The sequence below is a fragment of the Gracilinanus agilis genome, chromosome 3 (genome assembly GCF_016433145.1).
Source record: "Gracilinanus agilis isolate LMUSP501 chromosome 3, AgileGrace, whole genome shotgun sequence".
NCBI classification, from domain to species: Eukaryota; Metazoa; Chordata; class Mammalia; order Didelphimorphia; family Didelphidae; genus Gracilinanus; species Gracilinanus agilis.
In genome coordinates this window covers 565,540,970-565,553,650 of record NC_058132.1, presented here as the reverse complement: position 1 = coordinate 565,553,650, position 12,681 = coordinate 565,540,970, and the positions used below count along the sequence as shown (strand labels likewise).

General features: G+C 35.7%; 1 protein-coding gene across 1 annotated transcript in view; it reads right to left on the bottom strand.

The window, feature by feature from the left end:
* KLHL1 (kelch like family member 1) overlaps positions 1-9,283 on the bottom strand; it is a 542,207-nt gene extending 532,924 nt beyond the window's left edge. Inside the window, exon 1 of the mRNA XM_044669367.1 lies at positions 8,790-9,283. Coding sequence (XP_044525302.1) covers positions 8,790-9,283 — 494 coding nt within the window. The remainder of the gene's footprint in view (positions 1-8,789) is intronic.
* Positions 9,284-12,681: the final 3,398 nt, after the last annotated feature.

Genomic DNA, 12,681 nt, shown 5'->3' with positions numbered 1-12,681 from the left:
CTGCCCTGTCACAAGGCAAGCATTATCAAATTACTAATTACTTTGTATTGTTAGGAACTCTGGGCATATTACTTTCATGTTTTCCCTACAAACCTGTATCCTTGCCAGAAATTCACTGATTATTTGTTTTAAAAGGCAAATTGCTTAACCCACACAAACATATACCTATCTTTTAAAGGATCTTTTTTTTTACTTACTTAAAAAAATCAATCCTAATTAAAAAAAAAGATGCTTCAGTTAAGCTTATATGATGATATAGCAGTCTGATTCCTTTAATGAAACTACCTTTGAAGATTACATATTTTCAGACTTAGAAACTTGTCCTGAGTCTATAATTTATTCTGAAGTTGTCAATGTACCTTTTTGTGATCTTTAAATCTTGCTACAACGTTTGGCCAAGAGCAATAAAATTTAATGTAATATGTTGCTGTAATTGTGAAACTTATAGAAACACAAATCCTCATTTTAGGACTGAAATGGAATACTTATTAACAAAGAATAAATAAGTTGATGTCTTTAAGCTCCCCAAATAATCTACATAGCCATCACAGAGAGTCCAATCATATTGACCCTTCAATACAAAATTCACATAATTATTTTTGCCTTATCAATAAACAATTTCTGAAAATGTTATATGAAAAATGTTATTTCAAATTTTTAATTGCAAAGAATGAGTAGCTTTTGATATATCTTCCACCCTTCTTCGTACCGTCTTCTAGATTCTCTGTGATCTGACTTTAAATCTCAAAATTTGTTGAAATTATCCTCTCTAAAATTAAAAATGATTTATCAGTTGTCAAATCCAAAAGCCTTTTCTCAGTCCCCATTCTTCTTGAAATGAATGAAAAATTCTGACAATGTCATCATTCTCCTTTTCTTGGACATTCTTTTCTCTATGTAATTCTGTGACATTGTTCTTTCCTAGTTCCCCTATTTGTCCAAATCACTTACACTCTCTTTTGCTGCTTTTTCATCCATGTCACACATATCAAACATGAGTATTTTCCAAGTATTCTTTCTGGGCCTCACTTTATTTTTTTCTATTCATTGCCTCTCTCAGTGATATTATGAGCTGTCAGAGATTCTGTTACTGGATTCTAATTCAGTTAGCAATTAATTATGCAGATGATTCAAGGAACTATAATCCAGCCCTTTCTTCTCTCCTCAATTATATCATACATCAACAAATCCTTCTGGACATCTTGAACTGGATGTCATTTGCACATATCAAACTCAACATATCTCAAATAAAACTCATTATTGCTCCAAACTCTTTCCTATTTCAAACTTCTCTGTTCCAATCCTTCCTACTACCATTCTTCTAGTCAATCAAGTTCATGATTTCAGTGTTAAGCTTGAATTGCAACTCTTATTTATACCACATTATGTAGGGTTTCACTCTATTTGACAAACAGTTATCCAATTTTTTTCCATTTCTATCTTCATAACATCTTTCCACTCACATGGCCACATTCCTAGTTTGAGATCTCATTAACATTTCTTACTTGAACTATTATAATAGCCCAATAACTGGTCCTCCTTCCTCAAATCTTTCCCTATATCATTTCATTTTCTTTTCAGTTAACATGCTAATTCCTCTGAAGTACTGAACTGACCATGCATATCTCTTATTCAATAAGTTCCAATAATACATTATACTTCCAGGATGAAATATAATCTATGTTTGATATTTTACATTCTTCATAACTTGAACTTTTACTACCTTTCCAGTTATTTTTTTTTACAGTTTTCTACTCTCCACAAGCTGGCATACTTTCAGATCTTACAACATGGTGCTACCTCTAATTTTTGTGTCATTGAATTGGCTGACTGCTATATCTGGAATATCCTACCCCTTTGCCTCTTCTTCTTAGATTCCCTGGCTTCTTTTAATATTCAGTACAAGTCTCGCCTACTGAAGAAGGCATTTCCAGGTCCCACCAAGTACTAATGCTCTTTCCCCCTGAGATTACCTTCTAGCTATTCTGTAAAACTCTTGTATGCACCTAGTTATTTATATTTTCCACCTACCATCTGTATGTGAACATATTGAGGACAGAATCTGTTCCCACTCTGTCCCTTTATATCTACAGAATATAGCATTGACTGCTGCTCTTCAGGACTTAATTTCTTTTCCATCTCTTGAATGATTTTCTGACTACTTCATTTGAAAGGACAACCAAATCAAGATTACTTTGGATCCATTTGGATAATTTTTACTCTTAAAATTAATCCTAGTAGAATAATATAAATATAATTATGAACTTTAAAAAATATTTACCTAAATTTTGGTTAAACTCCTTTCCTTCAGAAAACTACATAGTAATCATATGTATGATACAATAGATTTTTAAAATAATTCTGGAAAGGGAATATATGACAACATCTTTTATTAAGTCATTCAAAAATATATCAGCATTAACTACCAGGAAATTTTAAGAAAATAAATGTTTTGTGCAAACGAGATAATATTTGTAAGGCATATAATACAATATCTGGCATATAGTAGTTGCTATATAAATCCTTATTTTTTCCTCCTCACCCTTGAAATCCTGTTTAGGAATAAGCAGGAACCAAAATTCACATTTTTGGATAACCATTCTCTATTTCCTCCCTCTTCGCTACTCAAACTATTTTTCTCCTTGTTCTCAAAATACTCCATTTCGTCTTCTTCTAGCATTCAGTTCACATAGATAGCCCATCTAGTTTTGATGCAGCTTGGCACAATAGAAATAGTGATGGACTAGGAGTCTTGGGACTTGTGTTCAAATATTGGCTTTGTTGTCTTAGGTAAGCCAGTTAAGATCCCTTAGCCTCAGCTTCTCATCTAGAAAAAGAAGATATTTTACTAGATGACCTCCCAAGTCCCTGTCAGAACTTGCTCTATAATTTTAAAACATAAGGAAATTCCCTTGCTTAGTTTAGTCAAAATATGTAGATTCCTCCCCCCAAAAAGAAACTAAGTGAAAAGAAAGCAAAGACTAAGAAACAGACATGAATCAGTTTGCAGAGTAAAGATTTCTGATCCTAATTTTAACCAATGTTGATACAGAGATTAGTTTGACTGTCAAAGGTTAAGGTTTAACCACAGCTCAGTCTCGAAGGATGCTATACCAAAGATATTCAACCTTTCTATTCCAAGTGGAGTTGACCCCACTTCCACTTCTGGTGGGATCACAGTTATTCTCAGAGTCTGCATCCAAGTTTTACCTTTTGACATCAGTTCCCCAGATTTCCTACCTATGACACAGAGTTGTATAATACTTGCAATCTCTAGTTCTTTTGAGTTTTATGTGAGCTCCCTGTAATGCGATCTCTAGATAATGATGCTTTACTCAATCCTGAGATTGCTTCTGGAATTACAAGCCATCTTGCAATGACTTCATAGTTACCACCTCAAATCATACTCTTAAGGAATAGCTGTTGAAGTTGTAATGGCATAACATATAGTGTGTTGCTAGAGTTGGAGTGAGGAAGATCTATAATCATGATTCTCACATTAATTACTAGTGTGACCTTAAGACAAGCCACCTAAACTTTGTCTACCTCAAATAATTCTCTAGGACCTATCTCTTAACTCATAGATGGCATATGATTATACTGATAGCAGAAGACATTATAGTTATCAAAATCACAGAGTTTCCACTTCAGCTAATTCTAGGGTCTTGTCTTTTTAGAAGTCTTGTATTCTTGAAAGTGAATGACTTCTTTTGGACTCTATCCAGATTCTCTTTGTTGGCTCATCAAGCCTAGTCAAGGTGTTCCCATGAGGTGTGGTCTTTCAAAATGCTATCACTAGGCAGTGGTTGCAAAACTTTTTTGGTCTATTGCCCCCTTTCCAGAAAAAAATATTACTTAGTGCCCCCTGGAAATTATGAAACTATTTATTGAACTCAGAATAGAATGTAATACAAAAAAGCGTGGCCTTCACCGCTCCCCTGGATTGCTGCAGCACTTACCAGAGAGCGGTGGTGCACACTTTGGGAATCACTGCACTAGAGCCTTACCATACCAAAATAGAAAAAAAATTAAAAAAAACAACACTGTGTTCATAGGAAGATAAGGGTTATTCCTTCAAATCCAACCTTCCATTAATGATATTACAAAATGTTATCATTATAGTTTTAAATTAATAAAATACCTTATCTCCATGGCACAGACACAATTTCTACCAACAGAAGTGTGGGCTTATTCCCTCATAGATAATTTTATTTTATTTTATCTTTAATGGAGAAAGAGAAGAGTTAATTTCTATCTACCTTTTACATGAACAATTCTTGTGTATTCTGAGACCATATTTCTTATATCATCCTTATGATTTCTTCTTTAGGATGAATAAGAACAGCAAATTTGATCTTCTTCCATAGGTCTTAATTTCTAATATACTTATGACTTTCTTTTTATCTCTATGTAATCTTTCTTTCTGAACTTTTCTATCCAATTATGCCCAGGAACAAAGACAATGTATTAGTAAATGGATTTCTACAGATGAGAAAATAAGTAATAACTCAAAATCCCTAACTGATATGATTATATTTACTAATTGGAGCACTCCAATTATTTTTTATTAAGACTGCACACTTATCAATTATGGGCACTTAATTTTGTTTAGTCTGTGCAAATCCTTTTAAAATTCATCATTTTTGCTCTGTTTGCATTTCCAGGACATACATATGTACCCTCTCACTTTATTTTTACTTCCTTTCAGGTCCTTCAATACAATGTTAGACCAAATTATGGAAAACTTAGTAGCTAAGCTTTATGATCAATTGGAATAATTTCAAAGTATATACATATATATATGTATGTATATACATTTAACAATATTTATTTTTTAGAAAATTTATCATGGTTACATGATTCATGTTCTTACTCACCCCCAGACCTCCCCCACCATAGCCAATGCACATTTCCACTGTATACCTATATATACAAACATATATATGCATATATATACAAATAAACACATATATGTTTGGATATATACACACATGTATACAAACATATATGCATATGTGTATATACAGATACACACAAACAAACACATATGCTTTAGAACTTGAACTCATGGAACTCAGATCTTTTGAGCTCACACATTCTGAATGATTACTAAAATACATTAACTTTTATTATAGACTACAACCAAAGAAAGTGACCATTTAGCAGCGTTGTGTTCCAGTGCCACATGTTCAGATGGTATGATATCGTGTCAAACTCTCATTTTGAAGTCTTATGAACCTAAGTAAAGAAATGTGACGGTCATAGCTTTAAAATGCAGGAATATGGTGGTGATGTGCCAGTGATGTAAAGACAGACACTTAGAAATAAATTGAGATAAAAAATTATATAGAATGTGAACTGACAGACTATGATAAAAGATGGCTTGGCAATTAAAGCTATAAATATTGTGTATGAGAGGTAAGTTCTGGACCTCCTCCCAACTCTTCCATAGTCTGTTTAAGGACTTATGTGCATCCAGATGGATGCCTAAGATAGAAATCCCAACTGTATCTCTACTAAAAGGCTCATCCATATGGGCTCCTCATATATGAAATCACCTGTCCCATTCACAAGCAAGTGCATGAATTTTGGAAATGTTGCTTCAGCTTGGTAATTGTTCTATGACTGAAAACCACACATTATTTTATCATAGCATTGTAAAGTAAAAGCAAAAAATTTTAATCTTAAAATATAATATTAAATAAGAGTATAAATTCCTATACCAAATACATTAATGATGTGTTGATGATATGTTTCTTTTGCTTTGATGATCACTGATACAAATTGTTTCACTAAATACTAAGTGGCACAAAATCGAATATAAAAACATATACAATTTCTACAAAATTGAGACTATGTTGACAATTCCTTGTAAGACTTTTAAAGTTATAAAATTTTAAAAAAAGTTTCATTTGAAAAATTATTCTTTTTTCTGGTCAAATAAACATTATTTTGCCAATTAACATGTACGTAAACTGAAACAATATATATTAATAGTGATTAATTACTAAATTTAGTACTGAGGCTACAATTAATCATGAACAAAGAACCAATGCACTATTAAAGTTCAAGAATGTACAAAATCCATCAAATGCCATCACTACTAAATGCTTTGTCTAGTGAGGAAATCATATTTATCATATCTATATAAATATTAATAAGTACTTCAAAATTAAATTCAGCCATCAGTGGAAAGATCTTCAAGTTACTTATTATCCACAATCTCATGAGGGACTCCCAAGATTCTCATGATAGAAATGTCTACCCAGAAAGAATTTTACATTTGTTTCTAGAATACATAAAACCAAATAACATTTTGACAAAAAAAATCAGTAAAGCTGGAATCTTCATAATTTGAAATGTCTTATATTTGATATGAATAAATTTTTCTAGCAACTTTGCTAAATAATAGTCATTCACTTCTTTTCCTCTTGTTTAACTATTCTCCCTTAATCCAACTATTCTATATTTGATCTAAAATTATCAGTTTAAAAAAATAAAAGAGAAGTTATCTTGAGATAAATTAATCCACTTTTTAATGGTGTAAATCTTCAAAAAGTTACTGTTAAATGTTTCCAAATATTAAAGCCTTTAACATAATGTATTAAGTAAGTTTATTTACATTTATGTGTTAATTTTATATATTGTTAAGCAGAAATTTCTAACCTGGGGTCTTCAGGGACCAAAAGGGGTCCTTGAAGAAATTTTAGGGGATCCTTGAATTTGAATGAGAAAACAATACATCTCTATAACCACTAACATCTAACTGAAAATTTGTATTTTCTTTGATCATGAATGTAAACAACAACCATTAATCTGAGGAGTCTATTAGGTTTCACCAAAATGTCAAAGGAGTCCAGGGCACAAGAAAATCTTAAGAACCTAAAGAATTTTCTATCAGACAAGTTTAATTTGAACTCTATGATTCACATTGAAAATGCACAACAAAACCTATTGAACCTGATTTAAATAAAATGAATATGATATTGTGAACTATTAGAATCAACTGTCAAAAGCGATTGCCAATGAAAAATGATTTTAACTTAATCAAAAAATGAAAAAGGTGATTTTAAAGAATTAGTTATATTTCCTAAAATAAAAGAGGGGGGAAAGTTTTAAGCAAAGTAAATATGAAAATAGTACTGAACAACTTCTGGGAACTTAAAAAAATACTTTCCTAAAATTATTTTGCTATAAATCACATTACTTTTTTGGTTTGGGATGTTAAAAGTTTATACTGAAAGAAAACTGGAGAATAAAACTAGGAGAAGTTTGTGATAATTTAATTTTAATCCACATTTTTTAGAAAAAATATCTTGATTTTATTAGATGGTTCAAAATTTATATCATATAATATACTCTTCAATGTCTTAAAAAACACTATATAACAGGACATATTTACATAAAATATATATTTTAAATATGTATTACTGAGAAAAGAGAGAATCCATATTAATGCATCTGGCAAAAAGGATAAAATATTATAGAACATATTTTATGCTATTTTTGTATTTTAGTGCTATTAACTTTATAAGGAGCACCAAACTACAATATAAACTTTTAAAAAAATGATCACTCTTCCCATTTAATTCTTTATGAATTCTTATTATTCATTATTTCTCTATTAATATAAAAATAGCAGAAGCTGACTTCTCTATAGTCCAACTTGCAAGAGAAGAAACTCTATGAAGTAGCATGAAGCATTAAGGACTAACTGTATTAGCTCATAGAAATCAGGTACTAGACCATGATAATAGATCAGTTTTCTAAACATTTGAAGTCAAAAGCATTTATAGTTTTAATTTTCTTTCTTCCTTGGAGAAGGGAACAATACAAAGGGTCATGATTTCAATTTTTTATTTGTGACTTAATAGATATTTAGCAACTGAGCATGCCTATTCCTAATACTCCAGATCAGTATTCATGAGGAAGTATATAGCTAGCATGAGGATTCAGGTATAACTTCAAACAGAAAGGGAAAGAGATAAGGTTAGAGACCTTTGGACATTAAACATAATATGACTACAAATATATTAAAAAAGAATTGCTCAGTGAGGTCAATGACTATACCAAAAGTTTGTCTTCTACAGTAGCTAAGAAAAAAAGACAAAATTTTCATTGCAAATGCTTTTCTCTTCATTTCCTTTGCCCATAAAGTTCATGTTAATTCTAAATTTAGCAGCTCCCTCTCAAATAGTATCCCAGTTTCAACTCTGTATGTCTGCTAAATGACCAAAGAAGATATCTGTCACCTTGAAAGCATAGTTCTTTTATAGAAACATATACATACTAAAACATGCTCCCAGTAGCACCTTCTCAAATATTAGCTGTGAAGCAAATCAAGACACTGAAATTCCAGATGAGTAGTTAATAAAACTGAACATTGCCATTCAATGAGTTTAATTGTGCTACATTTTACAGCACCAGAGCCGGAGGTCCCTGTATATGAGAAAATCAGTGGTAACTTAGATCAAGATATAAAAAACCTAGAGCAAGCATAGGGACCTCATTCCTGAAGTTTATATGGTCTGTCAAATAAATAACTAAAAATAGCTAGCAAAAGGAAGAACAACAGGGATGATCCAAGATCATGTAACAATCAAACATTTAATAACTCTACAGTTAAGGTGATAATATGAAGCCTAAATTTTTTGATCCAAAGATCATTATCTCTAAAGTTTAGGTCCCCAGAAGGCTAAGTGGAGGACACAAACAAATAAAAATGAAGACATCATGCTGTTGTTATGGAAACTTGAGGATGTTCTGTTTGCCCCAGGGATTTACTGTACCTGTGTCCACATCCTTCACCTGTTGCCTGGCCAGAGTCCACAGACTCAACTTTCATCTCTTGAAGTACCAAGGTCTTTTCATGTTCTCTGGTAAACTCCATGCCTGGCACCACCTCTTCCTCTAGGGACTCCACGTAGAAGACTGTCCGGGGAGAATGCTGCTGGCTCTGACCAGGTAATCCTTGATGCAATCTGGTTGCAGCGGAGGTCTGGGTGCCATTGAGCGGGTTAGAGGAAGAGGAAGAAGAAGAGGAAGAGGAAGAAGACGAGGAAGAGGAGGACTTTTTCCAGAAGGTGCCTCCGCTGCCCCTCTCCTGGTTTTTTACAAGACGACTCTGGCTTGGTCCCCAATGCTCAAAGCTGCCGCTACTGTCCTGCTGGAGACAGCTGCCCCCCGCCGGCCCGCCAGGAGAAGAGGAAGGGTGGCTGAAGAGTTTCCAACGGAGTCTCAAGATATGTTTCACATCAAAGTCTTTCCTCCCGGAGCCTGACATGCTTTCCAGGGAGAACGAGAGAGGTGGAGAGAACCGACCGCAGCCAAGGCAAGAAAGGATAGGTGAGGGCGAGACCCTGGGCGATATAGGGTAAAAGAAAGCAATGGGAAGAAGAAAGACTCTGCTCCACCACGATCCCCTCCGGACACGGACCACGAGTGAAAGCCACTGCCAGGCTGACTGTCCGGCCACTGGCGGTGAGCCTGCAGCCTGCCGAAAGGACCGCGTACCGCGGGACCCAGGTTCCACAGCTGTTTCTTTCCGGAGAGGACCCTCAGCCTCTTTGAGCTGGGAATCTAGATAGAAGCCCACGTCTGGAGAAAAGAGAAGAGAGTATTCTGGACTCCTCCACACAGACTCGCGATGTGCGAGGGAACAGAGGGAAGAAGGGTAAGACCAGAGGGGACTGGAGGCTCTGGAAGAGATGCGCTTAGAGAGCCAAGAGGGAGAGGGAGGTTGGTGCGCGCACCCGCACGCACAGTTGGAGGCGCAAGCAGGCAGCGGACAGCAGTGAGATAACCCCTAATCAAATGCACTGGAGCAACAGAGCCCCAGCTCGGACGCGATCTGCCGCCTCTTAAGCCTTCGGGGACTCCAGTTCCTCTCTCAGTCAGTGCCCTAGAGTTCATAGCCCAGGAGAGCCCCAAGAGTGAGAGAAAAGTCGCCAGAGCGCTCTGCCCCCGCCATCAGCGTGCCCCAGCTCTTCCTCCACTGACTCTCAGGGGAGTCCCATGCTTGCAGGTTATCTGTGCGAGCCAAGAGATGGCTAACAAGAGAGAAGGGCAGCTCTTTATAGAGTCAGCCTCGTCTGCGCCAACCCCCTCCTCAATTAGAGAGAGAGAAGAAAAGATAAAGAAAAGGTGGTGGTGGAGGGGCGCTTATGAAGCCCTCCAGGTCCTCACAGTCCAATTTTCTATCTGCCTCTGCGCTTCCCCCTCCCCCGTAAGTGACGCAGATGTGCACTGGGGCCTATACAGAGAGGCAGAAGGAGGGAGGGAAGGCTTCAATATTTTTTATGCAAGTAACTCTGCAGGTCCTGATTGTACCCTAGTGTGGGTCCGGGCACCCTTTGTATTCTCCCCTCTTTTCTTAAAGATGGTGCTACCAGGGCAATAAAAGTAAAACGAACAGAGGCTATGCTTTGGCATTAGGGATCCCCCAAAGCATGAATCTTAGCAGCCTCAACTTAATAGACTGCGATCAGTATGCAGGTTGCAGGTTAATGACTTACTGTATATAGTAAGTGGTACTCATTAGCCTTAGTTTTCGGGCAATAGGAGTAAATGCCAGACTGAGAGACGCTGAGTGTCAAAGGAGAGCGATGCCACCCGCCTGGCTCCTACCTTCTGATCCTACCATTAATGCACACAGACAGTGCTGCACCCTTGGGAGGTGTAGTCACAACACTGAAATTGGCTGATGGACAGCTGCCCACATGGGAGGAGTTTTGCTAAACACACAGAGCATTTGGGATCTAGGCGCAGATTGAAAGCTTTTTCTGAGGAAAAATTAAATGGAAGAAAATGGCAAAAGTATAAGGAAAAGTAATCGTGCAAAAATGATCTGAAAAATTATTGGGATGCTGTAGGCAGCAAAAATTCAGTATTCAGAGCCTCTTATACCTTGCTGATAGGAGTTGTTTGGAGAAGGGAGGGTGTTTTTCTTCACAGAAATGCTGAGAAAGGTCACTCCTCTCTAGATATTACTGCTTTTGCTGGCTTTGCCTTTGGCTTTAGTGTACTAACAGAACACTTTCCTTTTAACCCTGGCCTAAGGCCTTTGTTAAGGCCAGTGCAACCAAAGAGCAGTGATTTTTCAACAAAGACATTGCTCCCCATTCAAGAATATCTCCAGGCTTAGCCACTCCCAAAGGAGGCCAGGTGTCAAACATTAAAGAGTTACCTCATTACTGTTGAGTCATTTTTTTTTCCATTCAATAGTCAATCTAGTTATAAACTCACTAAAAATATGAAGTCTAGCCTAGACAAATTTGGACATTTAGTAAAACATGAAATTCAGCATACAAAGCCCTACTTTCAATGGAAGAAAAATCACTATTGCACTTATTGATTTATGCTACAACAGCTGGATCACATAGTCCCCCGTGCCTTGATTTTTCTCTCAGTATTTAGTGATTAAGAAAAAGACAAAAAGTCCTTCAAAGTAAACAATAGTGACAGATCTAGTTCATCCATGAGTTGGACCAAGTAAATATTTTACTTCAGGACAAATATAGCTTGGCATATAATTGTGTTTATTTGTTGAGAAATTTGGTGATATATGGGTTTTCTTTACTTTCCTAAAAATAATGATTGATAATTTTAGAAACTTTAAAACCATAAAATCACAATACTTTATGTCCAAATTAACACCATATTGCATTTGAATTTTCCAAAAGCCAAATCATCCATTCCAGAGTATAGATATTCATTATAACATAAACATCAATTCATTACACTGTCTTCCTCTTGTTGTTTTGACATTATTATAAAGTATTATAAAGGAGTTCTACTGGATAACTTTTGTATGTGTTGAAATCTTTCTGTTGAGAAAACAAACAAAACAACAAAGCCAAGAGTTCCATTATTTACACACTGAGAAATGTGTTAGAAAATGACAAGACAAGTATTTGACAGTTGGTAATTAATGTCTACTTGGCTGTTGCTGAGTAATTGACTGTTTTTTTATTGCCAGTATTCGTCAGCCCAATATTTTTTGCTATACACATAAGTAATAATAATCAAATGAGTGTCTACTTAAGAAAAAAAACTAGCCATCATGACAAATAGTTTATTAAAACTCATCAAAATTATGAAATGCAATGGTTTGGGGATTAATTAATAAACTCCTAAAATGTGTGAATGAAATTATTATTACTCAAAGGAAAAAACAGTTCCCAAGGCAACTAACAAGTTGTATATTCTGCTGACATTTAAATACGTCTTCAGAGATAATCTAGTACAATAGAAACAAATATTGGGGAGAAATTATTCTTAATTATAACCTGACCTGGCTCTATGCCTTCTTTTTTTTTTAAAACCCTTAACTTCTGTGTATTGGCTCCAAGGCAGAAGAGTGGTAAGGGTAGGCAATGGGGGTCAAGTGACTTGCCCAAGGTCACACAGCTGGGAAGTGTCTGAGGTCAGATTTGAACCTAGGACCTCCTGTCTCTAGACCTGACTCTCACTCCACTGAGCTACCCAGCTGCCCCAGCTCTAAGCCTTCTAACAGTGATGTGGAGTGGCACATAAGACATAAGAGAGAGTTCAAACCCAGGCATATCTCTGTGTGTGTGTGTGTGTGTGTGTGTGTGTGTGTGTGTGTGTGTGTGTGTGTGTGTGTGTGTGTGTATTATGGGAGGCCTAGCACTTCTGGTGTGAGAGCTCATCCAGCCCTTT